This window comes from Numenius arquata, chromosome 6 (assembly GCF_964106895.1).
Source record: "Numenius arquata chromosome 6, bNumArq3.hap1.1, whole genome shotgun sequence".
NCBI classification, from domain to species: Eukaryota; Metazoa; Chordata; class Aves; order Charadriiformes; family Scolopacidae; genus Numenius; species Numenius arquata.
In genome coordinates, this window is record NC_133581.1 from 1,736,066 (window position 1) to 1,755,419 (window position 19,354).

General features: G+C 56.1%; 1 protein-coding gene across 1 annotated transcript in view; it reads right to left on the minus strand.

The window, feature by feature from the left end:
• Positions 1–19,354, minus strand: part of MYRF (myelin regulatory factor) — a 62,408-nt gene that overhangs the window by 21,658 nt on the left and 21,396 nt on the right. The window contains exons 2-7 of the mRNA XM_074148690.1: positions 13,318–13,405; positions 12,214–12,540; positions 8,538–8,599; positions 3,371–3,692; positions 2,296–2,468; positions 1,876–1,999 (exon numbers count right to left, since the gene is read on the minus strand). Coding sequence (XP_074004791.1) covers positions 1,876–1,999; positions 2,296–2,468; positions 3,371–3,692; positions 8,538–8,599; positions 12,214–12,540; positions 13,318–13,405 — 1,096 coding nt within the window. The remainder of the gene's footprint in view (positions 1–1,875; positions 2,000–2,295; positions 2,469–3,370; positions 3,693–8,537; positions 8,600–12,213; positions 12,541–13,317; positions 13,406–19,354) is intronic.

A 19,354-nucleotide genomic window follows, 5' to 3' on the forward strand; every position in this document is an offset into this window, starting at 1 on the left:
TGTGCAGAAGCTCTTTGGACCCCGCTGACTACACAAGGTGCATTTGTGCTGCTGCCAGGGGGTGACGGCCCTGTGGAGATTGATGGGGGACTAAGAGGCCACCCCAGAGACCCACAGGCTGTGACCAAGAGTTGCCCGAGTTAAAGAAGGGGGGTTGGCTTCTCCTGGCTGCTCACAAGTCCCCAGAACAGGCTGATATTCGGAGAAGAGAAGGCTCCGGGGAGACCTTAGAGCCCCTTCCAGTCCCTCAAGGGGCTCCAGAAAAGCTGGGGAGGGACTCTGGATGAGGGAGGGGAGCCTTAAGAGGAGGGGGGAGGGTTTGACACTGACAGAGGGGAGATGGAGCTGAGATGTGGGGAAGAACTTCTTTGCTGTGAGGGTGGTGAGAGCCTGGCCCAGGTTGCCCAGAGAAGCTGTGGCTGCCCCATCCCTGGAGGGGTTGAAGGGCAGGTTGGAGGGGGCTTGGAGCAACCTGGTCTGGTGGGAGGTGTCCCCCCATCCTGGAACTGGATGGGCTTTAAGGTCCCTTCCGACCCAAACCATTCTGTGGTTCTATGATTCCACCTGAAGGTGGGAGATGCTTCCATTGGGGAAACAGTTGGGTAGAACAGAAGTAACCACCTCCCCAAGCGACCCCTCTCCTGCTGTGGTTGGGGAAACAGCCACACAGTCTTTGCAAATGACCAAGGATGTCACCAAAGAAGTATCCAACTCAAATAGCCGCTTCTCCACAGGGGAACAACCCATAGCACGCCCCGGTCACCCCCAGGTCTGCATTAGGGATGACACAAGGCCTAGGGCTGGAGATCTGTGTCCTGGAGGACTGGGGGTCATAGTGACAGCTCCCCTGCACATCCCAGATCCTGCTCTGCCTCACCCTGTGGTCCTTGGCTCCCATCCTCAGCACCATCCAGGTGATTTGGTATTGCAGACACCTCTTTCGTGTCCCCCAAGAAGACCCCCCCACCAGCCCCTGGTTGTGCAGAAAGGGCAGGAGGGGAAATGGGGGGGGGGGTTATTCACTCGGCGAGCGGTTCCTGGAACCCAGCCTGCCGCTTGCCAGCTCCCTGTCACCTCCCAGGAATGCAGGGAGGATCCAGAGCCGTTTCCTCCTGAGCAGCTTGTCCACACGCTGCCTCCACCTTCCTCTGCCCCAGCTTCTCCTTCCAGCTCCCAGCCCCACGCAGCGCGCCCCAGCCCCTCTCCGCTCCCCCTTCTGCCTTAGCCACCCCATCTCTCCTTTCTGCCACCTCCTGCCTTTCCTCAACCTTTTCCCTCTTCCTTTCTTTCCCTCCTCCTTTCCTCCTCTGCCCACCAACCACTCCCACTCCTCCTCCTCCTCAAGCTCCTCTCAAGCTGTGCTGAAGTGGCTCTAGATGACCTCCAGTCATCCCTGCTATGCATTGTCTACAAAATCCTAATACTTATTTTAAAATCCGGGACCTTGGTAAGCTTGGGCAGGAGGAAAGGTTGCTGCTGGTCCCAACCATGCTCAGGGCAAGGATTTATTTGCCAACACAACCCTCCACGGCAGACCAAGGTCCGAGTGGTTGCCCAACTGCCACCAAAGCTGCCCAACTGCTATCAAAGGTGCCCAATGGCCACCAAAGCTGCCAAACCATCTTCTGCCAGCTCCTACAGAGCCGGCCCCATTTCTTCATCCTCCACCAGCCCCGCAGAAGCGCAGAGAAGTAACTTTCCCAGTGGTAAAGGTACGGTGGGGAGAGTCTCTCCACCACAGCGTGATGGGAGAGGACAAGGGGGAGCGCAGGAAGATCCTTGTCCCATCTCGTGAGTACGATCCCCACCCAGTCCCGCGCTTCTGATACACAAAAAGTGAATCTGAATTTCTCTAAAGGTGGGTGAATCACTCACAGTTCTTTGTAGTTGGCATCATAGAGGGTTGCCCACTTGTTCTGCTGATGTGGCTGCCACTTTATGGACTGGTAGTTGGGATCCAAGTAGGAGCCGTTCAAGCTGTCGTTATCTTGAATGAGGCCTGTGTTGAGGGGAAAAATATCAATTTCAATCACTCTGACAGAGCGTTCAACTGGGTAAGAGCAGAAGGAAGGGGCTGGCATGGCACGGCCAGCCTGAAGTCTGCCTCCTGGCTGCCAGGACACCATCATGGGCACCAGATCTGGGCTCCTGGGAGCCCAGCAGGGTTAAGCCCCACTGGTTGTCACCCTGAGGTGGCCACATGCCACCTTAACCAAGCCCCGTGGCCCAGCGAGGTGCCCGAGGTGGCAGCAGGGATTAAGGGGAAGGGGATGGGGTGGGGAAAAAACCACGTACCTGGTGAGAGCGGTCCCGGCTGGTGCCAGGGAGGGGTTGGGACTCTGTCTGGGTTGAGCGGCACGGACCCCATACCTGGCTCCTGCTTTATCAGCCCATTGAGCATCTGCGCGTTGAGGGTGTTGGGGGGCGACTCGGAGTGTTTCCGCTTCTTGGCAGGGTGGACCGGGAGGCTATGAAGAACCAACGGGACAGCAAAGGGTGAGAGCAGGAAAAGGAGAGGTGGGGAGGGGACAGCCCCACAGCCAATGGCCAAGAAAAAGCTGGGATCTCACATAAAAACCCAAACCACAGGCTCTTTCAGGACTATCACCACCTTCTCCAACATGGCTCTGCTGAGCCACGTCTTTGCTGTCCTCTTGGCTGTCCCCACCGCCCAGCTCCCAGCCAGGCACTGCAAACCCCTGCCCAAACTTTGTGTCAGCTCATAGAATGGTTTGGGTGGGAAGGGACCTTAAAGACCATCCAGTTCCATGATGGGAGGGACACCTCCCACCAGACCAGGTTGCCCCAAGCCCCCTCCAACCTGGCCTTGAACCCCTCCAGGGATGGGGCAGCCACAGCTTCTCTGGGCAACCTGGGCCAGGCTCTCACCACCCTCACAGCAAAGAAGTTCTTCCCCACATCTCATCTCCATCTCCCCTCTGTCAGTGTCAAACCCTTCCCCCTCCTCCTAGGGCTCCCCTCCCTCATCCAGAGTCCCTCCCCAGCTTTCCTGGAGCCCCTTGAGGGACTGGAAGGGGCTCTAAGGTCTCCCCGGAGCCTTCTCTTCTCCAGGCTGAACCCCCCCAACTCTCTCAGCCTGTCCTCACAGCAGAGGGGCTCCAGCCCTCCCAGCATCTCCGTGGCTTCCTGTAGAACCACTCACATCTCCACCTCGATGCCTCTTATCTGTCTCCCACAGAACCAGGGCACCCTCCATAACTTCCCATTAAACCCAGTGATTTTCCTCAAGCATTCTGCAAGCCTCCAGCTCCCATTCCCTCCTACCCCCACAAAAAAACCTGCCCCAAATCCTAGAAATAATGCTGAAAAGCCCCACTGCCACCACCACCCCCCGCCCCCCGAGCCTTACTCTGCTCCATGTTGCTGGAGTAGCTGGTGAAGCATCTGCGACTGCTGGGCATGGTGGAGGTCGGTGGGCGCCATGCCCTGCCCCATGCCGTAGGGTGGCATCAGGGGCTCGGCCTTCATGAACATGTCGCGCTGCAGGCCGGGGTAGTGAGGGTTGTGCTGCTGCTGGTGCGGGTGAGGGGGCGGTGGGGGCGGCGGGGGGGGACCCTGGAGGTGGGGAGGTGGTGGAGGGGGAGGCGGCGGAGGAGGAGGATGCTCCAGGCGAGAAGGGGGAGTCATGTGGCACATGTTCTCGGGGGTCATGGTCCGGAGGAGGTGAGGATCTTGAAAGAGAGAAGGGAGTAGTAGCTGTTAGACCTTCAGGACTATGTGTCCTAAGACCGTGACCAGCACAGACCCTCTCCTCCTGATCCATCCCAGCCATGGCTTTCTTCATGAACCCACAGAATCATAGAATGGTTTGGGTGGGAAGGGACCTTAAAGACATCCAGTCCCACCCCCTGCCCTGGGCAGGGACACCTCCCACCAGAGCAGGTTGCTCCAAGCCCCCTCCAACCTGGCCTTGAACCCCTCCAGGGATGGGGCAGCCACAGCTTCTCTGGGCAACCTGGGCCAGGCTCTCACCACTCTCACAGCAAAGAAGTTCTTCCCCAGATCCCATCTCCATCTCCCCTCTGTCAGTGTCAAACCCTTCCCTCTCCTCCTATGGCTCCTCTCCCTCATCAAGAGTCCCCCCCAGCTTTCCTGGAAACGGAAAGCTGGAGAGAAAGCACCTGAACTTTGCCGATTTTCACTGATTTTGGGCATGCCCCAAGAATAGTGCCTGACAATGTGCAAAGAAGACCCTCTTGATGATGCCAGAGCTCCTCGTAGCTTTGGGCCACAACACCCTGCCAAGAAACCAGACTGCCAGAGCCTTGAGAAGCTAAGGGTGGGATTAATCCCACAGGGCACGGGGTCCCAGCTTGGTGCGTCGCCTGGTCTCCTCTATTAGTCCCAGCAGAGACACGGCCCCAGGACACCCAGCTTGGGCCAGAGGCACCAAAGACGGCTCCTCACTGTGTTGGGGTACCACTATGCAAGGAGATTTGCTGTGCTCTTCTCCATCCAGAGCAGAGACAAGCACGGGAACAACTAGAGAAAAGCAGAGACAACCTAATGACCTGAACACCTCACCAGCATCACCCCTGAGAATTTCCATGGGGGCACTTTCTTGGTTGTTGGGTTTTTATTTGAATTTAAACCAGAAGGAGACTTTGATCTCTAAATTTAAATAAACAAAAAGGGACATTCAAATGCGATCCCACCTTTCTCCTCCTCCATTTGGAACTGGATACTAAAGCCACGCCATGATGAGGGGCGATTTGACTACACCACCACCAAAAGAAACGCTTGGGGTGTGGAGGGGGATGCAAATCCACCTCCCTTTCTCCAGCTGCTGAGGCTTCCAGGTGGCCAAAACTCAATAAAGAGGGCTCCTGAGGGCTCTAACTAGAACCAAAACTGTCAGACTCCATGATCTCAAAGGCCCCTTCCAAGCTAGACAATTCTATGACTCTATGAAAACATTTCTGGAGGCGAAGAGCAAAAAAGCAAAGCATGTGAAGGAAAGCAAGATGGTTGAACATCACCCAACGCGCCTGGAGAATGACTAGAAAGGAGCGATTTGACCAAAGGAAATAATACAAATAATTTTACTAAAGGAGAAACACACATGTTGGTGAGAAAACTGGAAGGGCTGGTCACACCGGTGACCACAGTGGTGAGGTTTTCACACCACGCTCAGCAGAACTCAGCCATCAGGAGAGGATTAAGTGCCTTCTCAAAACTTTCTGGGAATCGTCAGCGTCAGCATCATTTCAACAGCTTATTTTTAACATTTTAACGCACTCTAAGAAAGAGCAAGCAAGTGGAAGGCAAAGATCTGAGTCTGGTGAATTGCAACCATCTCTTACTCCAGCTTCTCTAACTCTCCCTGCAGAAGCTGTAAAGTGGAGAAAGAAACTAAAGAGAAGCAACTTTTCACCTGGAACATGCTTCTTTAGCAAAATCCAACCCTCCCACAGCTACATTCTGCAAGTGAAGAAACGCAGCGGGAAAAAAAAACCAAAACAGGAAAACTAAAAGAATGATCACCCACTTCAGCCCATGAGAAAGGAGCCAGCAGAGCGTGAGCAAGGAAACACGTGCCCAGAAAAATCTCAATACTCCAGATTTTACAGGCGAGAGAACCTTTTCGGAACAGCGGACGCTGAAGAGAAAATGTCACGCTGAAGAAAAATAGGACCTGAAAGAATTTAGGAATTGTCCCGTGAAAAATCTCCCAGGAAAATGTGAGTGAATGACCTGGGTGAGCGGGAATTTGAGACGTTCACAAGTAGCCCCTGGAGAAGTGGGTCATGAAGCCTCGTGGGGAAGTTCAACATTTCTCCTGCCTGGAAGTCCTTCCCTCCCATCCCAGCGTTAAACCAGAAGATCTCAATAGCTCTCCAAAAAGCCTGTGTTTGCTCAGGAGAGTGACATCATGGGCCTTTAAACACCAGTGGAAAAATCAGGTAAACTCATGTCCCCTCCTGAGACCTCCTCAGGATCCCGGGCACCAAATCTGTGCCGACAAAGCACCCTCAGGCAGGTCTGGTCAAGACCTGGGATGGAGCCGGGTGCTGATGCCCAGCTGAAGCCCATCACCCAAGAGAAACTGGAACTGGAGGTCACCAAAGGTGCAGCTGAGCCACTGCCACTGAAGAGAAGCTCTTTGCTGGGATTCCCTGCCCGTGAGAAACGCGCAGCCTGGTCTCCAGCCCCACCAGACCAACCTCCTCCCACCTTTTCTTCAACAGGACCAAAGCTCATCTGTTCTCACAGCCTCTGCCTCATGGCTGGAGGTGTGTCCGCATCAACCTGCACGTTCAGGTGTCCCCACAGGGTGCCAAGGTCCCTGCAGAAATGAGAGACTGACTCCCGCGGGCACTTGGCCATAGGGTAGAAGGAAACCAAGGGGTGGGAAGGGGACAGTGACTTTGGAGGTGTTTTAAGCACAAGACAAAGCTTCTTCGCACCCTGACATCCCATTAAACCAAGCACCAGCAAACTGCAGGAGGGAGAAAACGCACCCGGGGACTGGCCAAGCCTGTCACAGGCTACGGAGATGTGGAGAGGGACAGCAGAGAAGGTATCTGCTGGGTCTGGGACAGGCTGCTCCCCTAAGCTGGTGCCACCGGCCAGCCCTGACCCACGCAGGGCTGGATGGACTTTGGTCTCAGAACAACCAGCCAGTGGTTGATTAATGAGGCCGAAGGACTTGACCAGGAGTCAGAAAACTCCTCCCGTTGCAAGGTCTGGAAAAGTGAAAAGTATTTACGCCGAACCCTCCTACTGAAGGCTGCCGGGGCAGGGCCGCTGCCACCCATTCTCCTCCCTTCCAAGGCTTTCTCCTACCCACCAAGATCTCTCATGCCCTTTTCCAACCCAAATGGAACTGGAATCCTCTGCCCGTGCCCCCGGCCAGACCAGTCTGCCTTCTGGAGCTGTCTCAGGGACAGCCCAGGCTCCAGGGAGGAGGGAATGTCTCCATCCTCAGGAGTTTGGAGATGAGGACCAAAGAACAGCCTTGCAATGGCCAGGGCTGATGGGTGACATCCCTGGGACAGAGTGTCTCCCTGTTTTTCAGCCGGGTAGTGATGCTACCGGGCACGACATCCCCCTTTACCCAGCTCTGCTCCTGCCATCCTGAGGAGGACACAACTTCCAGCCCCGTAACTGGGAGCAAAGACTCACAGGGCTCAAAAACACAACCGGCCAAGGAGCTCCAGCTGGTGGATGCAGCTCCCAAAAAGCCTCAGAACAACCCTCAGAGAGCAAGAAAAGCGTCTTTACAACACCTGAAGTGACCGTCCTGCCCCTGCAGCACGGCCAGCCTTGGCACTGGTGGCTCTGGGACAAGCTGGGGGACCTTGTGCAGCTTTTAAGGGACAACCCATGGATGGAGTGTCCGAGAAACATGCCCTCGCAGCAGATACTGCATCTTCACCGTGTGATCTTTCCATCCACCGTGGCACGGAACCAAGGCGGGGACAGAGGCTGGTGCTCTGCGCTCCCAGCTCCAGGGAAAAACCAGGTCGGGGAATCCGGTCCTTCCCTGGCGAGGAGGGAGCCGCTTTGCGGGTGTTCTCTGGGAGCCTCTTCTCCTCCACCAGCACCTCAAAGCAGAGCTCTCCCCGCGGTGAGCAACCCGGCCTCTTTGTTATATTTAAGGAAGGGCCAGGAGGAATTCCAGGGATTTTTTTTAGCAAGATAAACAGAACTCTTGACCTCTTCCATCAGAAAAAAAAAAAAAAAAAAAGAAAGCAAGAAAAAAAGAGCAGGCGCTGCTCCCGGTGGGGACTGGGCTGGAGCCTGGGGAAGAGGGTGCTGCTGCCGAGGGGGAAGGGAGACCAGAAGCAACCTTCCTTCCTTCCTCACCAAGGAGTTTCTTCCACCAAAGAGCAGTGAAGGTCACCAGAGTCACCAAATAACACTCGGTGACTTCCCCAGGGGAGGGCTAGGAGGGTCTGGAGGTGACCTGGCTGGGGGGAACCCATCTCTCTCTGGCCTTTGCAGGGGGAGAAGACCCCCGGGGATGAGCTGGGGAGGGGGAAGGAAGGGCTGGGAAGGAACTTACTGCTGAACGGCGGGTTCATTTCTGCCTCCCGGGGCTGGGCTCCATGTCCGGGGCGGGGGGGACGCTCTCACATCCCTTGCCTTTGGTTCACCCGAGACGGGGGGCAGGAGGAGGAAGGTCGCAGGCTCCACACATCCCACCCTGGCCCCAGGGCTGGTGGTGGTGGGGGGTGGGACGGACGGGACACAAGCCACACACGCCGGTTTCTCCCCGTGGAAGTGGGTTCCCACCTCACCTTCTCTCCCGGTCCCTCGCTCGCTCACTCTCCCCCCCCCCCCCCTCCTCCTCGCACAGAGCAGCAGCCGAACAATAGGCGAAAAGTCTAGGGATATTTACTAACTGATAATCTCCCCACGTATTGCAGCCGCCTGTTTTCTCCCGTCTGATAAAGACTTCAGAGCCAACCACTTTCCCAGAACAAAGAGGGAGGGGAGTAGAACGTTGGGATTATTATTATTATTTTACCACCCCCCTCCACCCTTTCTCTTTCTCTCTTTTAAGCACTTACCGTTCACCTGCTGAGGGGAATAGGCTTCTGATCCGGAGTCCGGGGGGGAGTCGGGTAAAGTGCTGCGGAGCGACGGAGAAAGAGAAGGGAAGGTCATTTTAAACCAGTTTCCAGCACAACCACTAAGTCCAGTTTGATCCCAGCACCCTCCAGGCACCGGCTGGGAATCCCAGGGGTGCCTGCAGCAGATCCCCCTCACCCCGGGGACGAGCTGGGGACTGTCACCGCTCCCCACAGCGGGACCTCGGGAGCAGGGACACTTTGTTGAGCTGCCGAGGAGACCTCCAGTTAAAAGAAGCCAACCAGAGATGTTATCCCTCCCCCAGAGAGAGACCATGAGCTTCATGGCGGCTAAATGGGAGGCTGTGGGGGAGCTGGGGCTTGGAACTGGGATCCGATGCCCAAAAGCCAAGGCTGGGATGCCCAGGGGATGGATCCTGCCTTGTGACCTGTACCGACCTGAGCACCACCACAGCTGCTGGCTGTACCACCCTGGCTCTACCCCAACCTCACCAGGACTGCAAAATGCCACCAAATAAAAAGAGGAGCTCTCAGCTCCCACGGCTTGGGGACAGCAAGACCGAGGACCAGCCCTGTAACGGACTGCAGGGAGCTGTTTATCTCCTTCATCCTTCCTTCCTCTACCCGGAGCCAGCACAGACTTCAAGCAAATGGGGTCTTCAACCATTTCCCAACCACCTCCTTGGAAATTCATTTCAATTAATTTTTCTTCTTTCTTTCTGCAGCCTCCTCAACATGCATCCCACTGTCGCAGCAGCTTGGGCCTCACACATCTTCAGGCCAAGGTAGAATTTCCACCACAAGTAGAGGGACTTGGCTGTTTCAGACACTGGTTCTTCTCTAGTAGCAGCGTTTTGGAGCTCAAGTGCATGGAAAAAGTTGAGGCCCTGCTCCCAGCTAGACTGAGCCATGATCACTGGAGATGGGCAGGGAGATGGTGGCTCTGGTGGCTGGAGAAGTCGTTGCACATGCTCTAGAGAAAGACTCCCTTCACCTTAGCGCCTGCAGTGTCCTCTGTCCCATGGAGAACCTTGGCAGGGAGATTCTGCCCGTTCACATCCACCCCATCACCAGTGACACACAGCCCCAGGAGGTTTCGGCAGCCCAGAGCCTCACCAAAGCCTGCTCCATCTACAACAAACACGGCTGTTGTCCTGCCCACCTCCTGACACCTCATTCCTCATCACAAGGGGACCCTTTCCCATTCCCCCATCTTACACCATCAGCTTTCGTGGCTGCAAATTAATCCCAGACAAACCAATGCTTTTCAGATGAAAGCTGGCCAAAAAGCAAAGGAAGCCTTTAGAGATGCAGGAAGGAAATTCTGCTCCTGACGGCACCCACAGCTACAGCTGCCAACCGGGACACCCACCAGGACCTTCTTGGACCAGCCCAAGACCCAGTAAATGGGTTCTCCATGGTAAGTGGTACACAGCTGGAGAGGGAGGAGGTAGGGTAACCCCAACAACGAGCCCTCACCGCGCCTCCCTCATCCTCCACCTTCCTACCGCTCTCCTCCCACGGTTGGGCTGGAGCATCTATCACCAGCCTTATTTCTAGGCTCCTTGCCACGCTGGCCATGACTTCATATTGTACTTCCTATGAATTTATCAGGATTTGTGCCTCAGCAAGCCAAGTTTTGGCCAATAACAAGGGCCCGGGACAATTCAGGGAATCCTGGAGGCTGAAAAAGGCCTTGCAGCAGAAAGGTGGACACTGCAGAATTCACACAGGGAGGTAGCATGGATGAGCCAAGTCCAAAGGAAGAGTTTATTGGTACCCAACAGATGAGACGTTACTCCTCCAGGAAAAGCCTAGTACAATGATGAAGAGTCAGTCTGGGATGCTGAAGAAACGCTGCCGTCACAGCTGACCCAGCCCATCTGCATCCAAACCAAGGTCTCCACCTCCAAGAGCAAGCTATGATCCCTCCTCATGACCTCTCGCATCCTGGAGAACGCCAGATGCATGAAGAAGGGACAGGACAAGGCATCACATCATGCTTTTGGGCATGGTTCCCCCTTAGCTGCACGTAGCCTTCTGGGTATGCAGCAGAGGAGAAGTCCCTGCTCTGGGAATGAAAAAAGGGTGGATTTTCTTTAGTTTGTCTCTTTCTGGAAGATCTTTCCAAGCTGAGCCAAAGGGCCAAAGTCATCCCAAGGGAGCTGCATTACGGCTGAATCGTTGGTTCAGTGTGCTGAAGGCTTCCAAATCTGGGGATCCCCACGCCGTACTTGCTGGCAACACTAGAGGGCTCAAAGCAGAGGGAGAAAAACCAGGCCACGGGCTCACAGAGATGAGCAGTCCTAGGGCCATCCTGGTCTCCTGGTCCCTTACATCCACCACTTCCACTGGAGAAGGCACAGAGACGGGCTGTGCAGAGAGCGTGCCAGGGCCACCCATCACCCGTGCTCCAGGTTGGACCACGGCATAGCTCCTCCTGGTACAACTATGGCCAACTGCCACGGCCTCCGGCTGATGAATAAGCCGCTGCACGCTTTGATTTTCATCTCTCCAGCTCCAGATCATCTTCTTGTTCCACTCCCCTGTGACTTTTTCCCAGAGAAGCTGTGGCTGCCCCATCCCTGGAGGGGTTTAAGGCCAGGTTGGACGGGGCTTGGAGCAACCTGGTCTGGTGGGAGGTGTCCCTTGAAGAACTCAATAATCTTTAAGGTCCCTTCCAACTCTAACCATTCTATGGTTCTGTGGCTGGGGGAGAACAGCATGGACCAGAGATGTGCAATGAGGAGGAGAAGACCAGACGTATTCTTCCCTTTGGGTCTCCAGGCACTAAAGCTTTATGAGTTCCAGCTCCTACCCCAGACACCACCGTAGGACCATACCCTCTCAGCGTGCTGGGCCTACCAAAATGCTCTCTACTGACACGGTCTCTGTCCCTTTGGCCACCGCAGATGGCAGCTGCCACGTCCCTGCACTCTCCCAGACTGCCGGGGTCATTCCCTTCATGCCTCTTCCTGTTCCCAGAGAGCAGGAACCACACCTTTTCTCCTGCCAGGGCTAATTGTCCAGTTGAGTCCTTCAGTGATACTAAAACCTGGTTCATCCTCTTCCTCTTCACCAGGGCATCCAGAGCTTGTTGCAAATGAGCACAAATCCAGCTCAGACACTGCCTTTTTCTCCTTTTGAGTGGAGTCACTACAATGTCAGACCAAGAGGAGCACATGTCTCTGCCCAACTTGGTCAACACCTTCCCCTGGGATAGTCATGGGAACATTTTGGAGACTGAACTTTGTCTTGTTCAAGTTTATTCCGTGCCTCTTCCTTCTTAAAAAGAAAAAGTACAATGCTACAATATTATCCCATCAGGCACTCGTAGATGTGCAGCATCGATATCCTGGTCACCCAGAGCCAGTGGCTCTACCACTACCTGCAGACATGAGGGGACATCACTGAGCCTCTCCAACTCCATGCCTACAGACAAGATCTACCAAAAAACCTCTCTGGAAACTTCAGGACCTTTCATTTGTGAAAAAAAAAAAAAGCACCTCTCTGAGAAGTGAGGGCTTAATACAGAGCGACGCTCTGGAGTAAAGGCCCAATGGGAAAAACTCTACCAACCCTCCAGGCCCCACCAGCCTGGAGGAGCACTTGTCCCACCACTTGCCCTTCTTCTGCCACCCCAACCCGCACTTACCCAGGTGCGTAGGAGGCCTTGGGCTCTGATTTGATTGGAGGGACCACGCTGTTTAGGCAGTGGCTGCCAAGGTAGCCCTTGGGCACCACCATGCCATTGTTGTTATTGCAGTTGAGGTGAGCACCGTAGCTGGGTCCGCAAGGGTTGGCCAGAAGAGGACCATGTCGGATTGGGATCTGGCTGCCCGGGGGAGGAAGGTGGAGGGAACCGCTGGAAGAAGGGTTGGTCACATTGGTGATGGAGCTGGCAAGAGGCGCATTGATGGTGGTTGAGCTGGAGGGCTGGGGGTGCGTGTAGCTGGCTGAAGCGGGGATGTCGGGGAAACAGCTGGGAGAGAGAAGGGGGACAACCTCAGCAGAGGGACAGGGAGACGGCGCTTTCTGCCCACCCTCCCCCTCCCTGGCAGTGGGGACGGAGCCACTCGGCTGCTGCGGAACACCCGGAAAACAGCAAAACAGGCAGCATTGTGGTGGCACCAGCAGGAGCGTACAGGGAGGCAGGTCCATCACCTGGGTTGGTGGGACTGGTCCAACCTCAAGGGTGCAAAATCCACCTGTGGAGCTGTAAAGGTGGCCAGGACACCAGCCTCAAAGCTTGTGAAGGCAGCAGGATCTGCCCACCTTCCTTCAGCTCACAGACCAGCACGGGGGAAGCCACTTTGTCACCTCAGCCCCAAGGTCCTGCTCCCACCCTGCAGCCCAGATCACCCTGGTTGCTACCTACGTCTGCTCCCCCCAGCTTCGCCAGCACACAGGCAGACCCTGCCCTTCTCCACACTTGTGTCCTGCTGGGGATTTAATCTTCCACGCCATGCTCCCAGACCTTGCTTTCCCATGGCTCAAATTAAGGAAAAGTCTTGAGGGGGCAGAAGAGACGGGGGAAATTCAAAGGCAAGGAGGCAGGAAGAGACAGGAGGAAGAACTGGAAAGGAGTAAAGGAGCAAAGAGCAATAAAGGAGGACTTTGAGAGGGACAGAGGCACATCCAGGGTGTGCAGTGATTTCCAAACAATTCCTTGAATTGCAGGGCTGGAAATTGCTCAATGTCCCTCCACAGAAAACAACAAGGAAGGCTGTTCCTGCTGCCGAGAAAGGGAAGCACTTACATATCTGGTGAGTCCTCCTTGCTGATGTACTCTTCCAGGATGCTGGTGTCAATGTTGGATGGTTCCAGAGCTCCATTAATGTCGTGGCCTGCAAGGGGAAGAGGAAGGGGAAGCGTGAGCCCTGAGAAGGACACGAAAGGCCCTTGTTCGCAGGTCAGAAAAGCCACCGGACCTTTGCGGAGTCAAGACACTGATCTGAGGAGATCAGCAGATCCTTCAGCTTGAGGACTGCCATCTGTCCACTCCCAGTGTAAAACCAGACAGAGATGGGGCACGTGGAACAAACCATGGTGGTGGTACTACCCGGGAAGTTGGACACCCAAGTGGGGTTTGTCCACAGCAGTTTTTGAGCCACGTTTGAGCTGTGTGACACACGGGCTTCCTGAGGACCAGGCTCAGGAGATGTGGGAGAAGGGAGACCGTGGGGTCAAGCCTGAGCTATGCAAGACCCACGGCTCCACAGAGCACCAGAGCCAGGTCTTGCCCAACCACCACCACCAATACGCTGACGTGGCCTGCGAGAGCTTTGTCAGCTTTGGGAGCTGCCGGCCTTGGTGGGGCTGATGGAGGGGTTCCACGCAGGAGGGAGCGATCCCCACAGAGCTGGTGGGCTCAGGGGGTGCTCCGGGAAAGCTGGTTTCCTTCCTTTTGGACCCTCTCCTCGCTGGAATTTCTCCATGACAGCTCTGGATCAGCTCCCAACCCCACAAGGAGCCCTCCTCCATCTTCCCTCCTTCAGCAAGAGGTGGACTTCCCTCTCCTTTCTCCCGGAGGGCTCCTCCTCCTCCCCTCTCCCGTTCTGGGGAAGCTGGGGCTGGGTTTTGTTGACAGAAAGTGCTTTCTTTATCTGTCTCTCTGAAGTGGGAGTCCACAGCCCTCTGGGGTGGGTGCCAGCCCTCGGTGCCAAAGACACTGCCAAGAAAATGGAAGAGAAGACCCAGCTCCTCCCTCCACCCCTCCTCCCCGAGCTCAGATAATGAAGACGGCCCTTCCTGAAAGACCCCATGGGCTCCACGTTGAAGTACAACGTCCCTCACCCAGGAGAAGACCCTGACCCCTTGCCTCTCCCCCCTCCATGCGCTTGGGGAAAGGTCAACCGCTGAACCGCAAACCCCAGAACGGGGGGTTTTCAGCCCAACGCTGGCCAATTGCAGCTCTCCCCTCTGCAAATCCCTTTCATACCAAGACAAGCAAATCGGCAGAAATAAATCCAGCCAGGAATTCTGCCAAACGGACAGGGCGTGTGCACAGATGGAGGGACGTCTCCCTTGGTAACCCTGGCTAGAGGGGGAAAAAAACAGGTAGCCATTCACTTGGGAGTCACCTAACCCTTTGTGCACCCGGGGGACTTGGGGGAGAAGGTGGTGATGCTCTCCCATAGAGTGATTTGGGTTGGAAGAGACCTTAAAGACCATCCAGTTCCAACCCCCTGCCCTGGGCAGGGACACCTCCCATTAGACCAGGTTGCTCAAAGCCCTGTCCAACCTGGCCTTGAACATGGAAGGATGTATCTGGAGCAGGGACACATGATGCTGCTGCCATCGAGGCGAGAAGAGGAAGGGGCACCAGAGCCTACGAGGTCTCGAGCGGTGCCAGCACCTCGCTTCTACAGCTGCAGACCCCAGGTCAGCACAGGGGGACTCCTTTGTGACAGCCACCTCCTCTCCTGAAGCTGCAGTGACATGGTAGCAACCATGCCATTGTCCTGCTTTGAGTTAGGGGTGAAACTACAAGAAAGACATTGAGGTGCTGGAGCGTGTCCAGAGAAGGACAATGAAGCTGGTGAGGGGTCTGGAGAACAAGTCTTGTGAGGAGCTGCCACAAAAAGCTACCAGAAAATTTGCCTCCATCCCAAGCTCCAGGGGTGGGACCCAGGGTCAAAGAAGGAAAAAAAAAAAAAAAGGCACTTCACCAATTTTGCTGCCTTTCCACAAGCTACTGAGCCTGTTCAAGAAAAGTTCTCAAGATGTTTGATCCCAGTGGGTTTCCCTCACACCGCCAAACCCCAGGAGCTTCTCCATGGTTGAAGAGGAGCCAATGATCTACCCAGAAAGGACAGGAGGCCCTCAATAGACAGCGGTGTGCTGGGTTTTCCTATTTCTTTGCTACCTTGTCTTAAAAGTCACCTTCAGGAGCCCTCGGAAGAGACCCGGGCGAAGGAGGAGATAAGCACCGTGACGCGAGAGGTGCGTCAGTTGTGCTGCTGAGGGGTGATAACAGCCGTGGCCGCGCATGTGCCATGGAAAGGGGCACTGAAAATCACAGAATCATAGAACGGTTTGGGTTGGAAGGGACCTTAAAGACCATCCAGTCCCACCCCCTGCCCTGGGCAGGGACACCTCCCACCAGACCAGGTTGCTCAAAGCCCCATCCAGCCTGGCCTGGATAGAATAAAATAAAAAATAAAGGGTTTTCCTCTGCTTGGGGACAGAGTCACTTGCGCTGGGCGAAAGGGGGGGTGTCAGGGCAGTGGGTCTCGCTGGCAAAAAAACGGAATGTCCCACCGCCTGGAGCTTCCATGCAGGCTGGGCTCTTACCAAAAGCCAGCTTAGGTGATTAATTAAAAGCTAATACTTCTCCATTTGAGTCACGAGCTCCTCATGACACTAACAATGCTCCCTCCCCCCTCCCAAGTGGGGATTAGGAGGGAGCAAGAACCCACTGAGGAGGGACCTTGGGAAGCTCAGCAGGAGATGGACCCCCCCCCCGCCAACATCTCCTTGTACCAGTGAGAGAGAGATGGAGGAGCCCCGGGAAGCTCTGAGATGCCCCTTGTTCACTCTGTCCCCCCAGGAAAAACAGCATCCCCTGCCTACAGCCACGACTCTGCACCAGCCTCAAAGAGAACACAGGAGGTCTTGTCACCCTTTGATGTCCCCAGAGCTCAGCAGGATGAATTCTGCCTTCCAGCCCAGAGGAACCAGCCAAGGGAGAGGTGCTGCCGGCACCCAAAGGTCAACATCTCCCAAGACAGCTAATTAGTGCTCCCTCTCAACAAACATCCCAGGGCAAGAGGGTACCAGGACTGAGTAATTCAGCCATTTCTACCACACTGACCTCCCCGCGCAGACTCCTTGGGGCAAAACTCTTCCAGGACAGCCTTCTACTTCCCAACCGCTGCAAAGAAACTCCCAAACCTGCCGGGTCCCTGCGTCCCATCCTCCTCTTGGCCCCCCCTGCCCCCCGGCATTGCCACCCCGCTCTCACACCCCTCCACCTGCTCTGCTTTCTCACCCCTCCCTCCCCAAAGGCTCGAGGAGATCCCCCCAAAAAAGTAAACTTTGCCTGGAGAACAAGAAGATGTTAAACCCGCGGCACCCTCCTCGTGAGCGGAGGCCCCCGTACGTGTGAGAATGTCAGGAATCCCAATGTTTGGACTGGTTTTCTCTGCCTTCCCCAAACCCTCCAAACACCACTGACATCCAAACGGAGGTGCTTCCTGCCCCACCGTCCCGTCCCCCCCTTCCCTGCTCCCACGGCGTGGGGCTGCCAGCTCGTCCCTCCTGGTGACGCCCTCTCGGCTCAAGAACTTGGCTACCCCCCTCACCCTGGTCCTGTTTTCAGGGGGTCCCGGCCATCAGAGATGGGCCACGGGGCTCTGAAAGGGTTAACGGAGCCCGGCCCCCGCCGGTCGTCATATTTACAGGTCTGAGAGATTAAAAGCAGAATTTACCTCAAGTGATAGGCTGATAAGTTTATGGTATTTCTATTTATAACGGTCCCTCCCCCAACTCTTCTTGCCCTGTTGCCTGTCTTCTAATCGCCCGTAATCCCGCCTGGGTCACCTGGGGGTGGGAGGAAGGGAGGGAGCTGAAGAACTTCATCCTGGGACCCGCTAACGAGAACCAGATGTGGGAACCCGGAGATGACAAGGAGGTCAACCGTCTTCACGGGCTGGGGAACATCAGCGAAGGGTTGAGGTGCGGGGGGACAGCGGTGATGAGGAGGAAGAGGAGAAGCTCTGCCAAGCCCAGAACCTCCCTGGGGCACCAAGACCACGTACCAGAGGGTGAATTTTTGTTGTGGGTTTCAAGCGTTTCCTTACAAATGAAGCACCGTGCTCTGACCCGAGGGCTGTGGAAGGTGGCGAGAAGATAACCACGATTAAGACGAACTGAAAGCCCTAGACCCTGGTACCACAGAAGCCACCACGGCCGGGATGAGGACAAGCATCTGCGGTCCCAGGGCTTTGGAGGAACCCTGCTGAGCTGCCTTCAAACTGAGGGACGCGCCAGGAACTGCCCAGGAGAGGGAGCAGCCCGTGGGAGATAATGCCACCAGCCTTTTGCTTTGATGTCCTTGACCTACAGACGGGCCAGGTCCCTCACCCCGCTGTGTGGAAACCTTCACCTGAAACCTGGGTGCAAAGGGCAGGTGGCTCGGGGAGCCATCAGGCACGGCACAGCGGGGACAGGAGGCTTACAGAGGTGGTGCTGGTGGCACAGCACAGGCGGCTGGGGAGCCCGTGGCTTTTGGGATGGTCCTTCAGCTGGTTACAGCCACCAGCCCAAGGAGCTCCACTTGGTGCCCTCCCTACACAAAGCGCATTAGGGCAGGGTGCTTATGGGGAAACTGAGGCACAAAACACCCCAGTGACCAAACCACCGCTGAACAGGGTGGCAAACCCAAAATATCCAGCAGGTCCATGGTGGAACAGGACCAGAAGGCCCCAGGAGCCCCTGGCTGATGATCCTACATGGGAAGGTGCAGCGTTCCCTCTTCCAGCGGCTCCATCGGTGGGACACACAGCTGAGCAGAACAACTCCATGCTAGGCACGAAGGCCCACCAGCCATGATGTGGTAGGACACAGCGAAGCTCAGAAGCCCACCACACCGTTGTGAAGAGCAGATCCCCAGTGCAGAGCACGTTCCTGTGGCCGTGCAAGAGGGGTTGTGCAATCGGCGGCTGCCGCATCGGCACATTCCCAGGGCCTCGCGCTACTCAGCACCCCCTTCGGCTTCCTCCCTTGTTTATCCTTCGCTCCTGGTGGATTGGCCGCCGGCCTGGCCGCGAGCACCAGGAATCCGTGCCGTGGCTGGCAAACCAAACACCACCTAAGCCCAGGGAGCTGCAGGGCTTCAAAGCTTCAGCTTCAGACACTCGGCTTCAGCCCTGCTTCTCCATCTCCATCAGCAGGATGACAGGCAGCGCCTGAGGAGCATCCAGTGTGACAGCCCTGCTTCATTCTGGATGGAGACAGCATCCCCCCTGTCCTGCCTGCGGCGGGACACAGCAAGGGGCCACGACAAAATGAAGACAGGCTGAGAGAGTTGGGGGGGTTCAGCCTGGAGAAGAGAAGGCTCCGGGGAGACCTTAGAGCCCCTTCCAGTCCCTAAAGGGGCCCCAGGAAAGCTGGGGAGGGACTCTGGATGAGGGAGGGGAGCCCTAGGAGGAGGGGGAAGGGTTTGACACTGAAAGAGGGGAGATTGAGATGAGATGTGGGGAAGAACTTCTGCTGTGAGGGTGGTGAGACCCCTTGCCCAGAGAAGCTGTGGCTGCCCCATCCCTGGAGGGGTTGAAGGCCAGGTTGGAGGGGGCTTGGAGCAACCTGGTCTGGTGGGAGGTGTCCCCCCATCCTGGAACTGGATGGGCTTTAAGGTCCCTTCCAACGCAAACCAGTCTATGATTCTATGAAAATCCTGTCCCTGCTCAGAGACTTGGCTGCTAACGAGGAAGAGCCACCCACAGGGACACAGCTCCTCGCATAAGGGACAGAGGGACCATCTCTCCATCGCTCCACATGCCCAACACTGGGCTGCCCAGAGGGTACAAAGCCGGCGGAAAGATCCCCTCCAGCAGGAAGGACGGCGACCCTGCAGCCCCCACCTCCCCCCAGATACTGGCCCGGCATTCCTCCTTAATTAATACTCTTTATTACCTGACTGTAACGATAACCAGTCACTCCCAGCAAAAAGGGGTTCCTGTAACCTGAGTGGGACGCCAGGCCAGACCACTCCTCCGTCTCCCCCAAAGCCCTGTCGGGACCACCCCGGAGCGAAGCCCCGGCTGCCTGAGGCTCTGAGAGGGGCCCCCAGA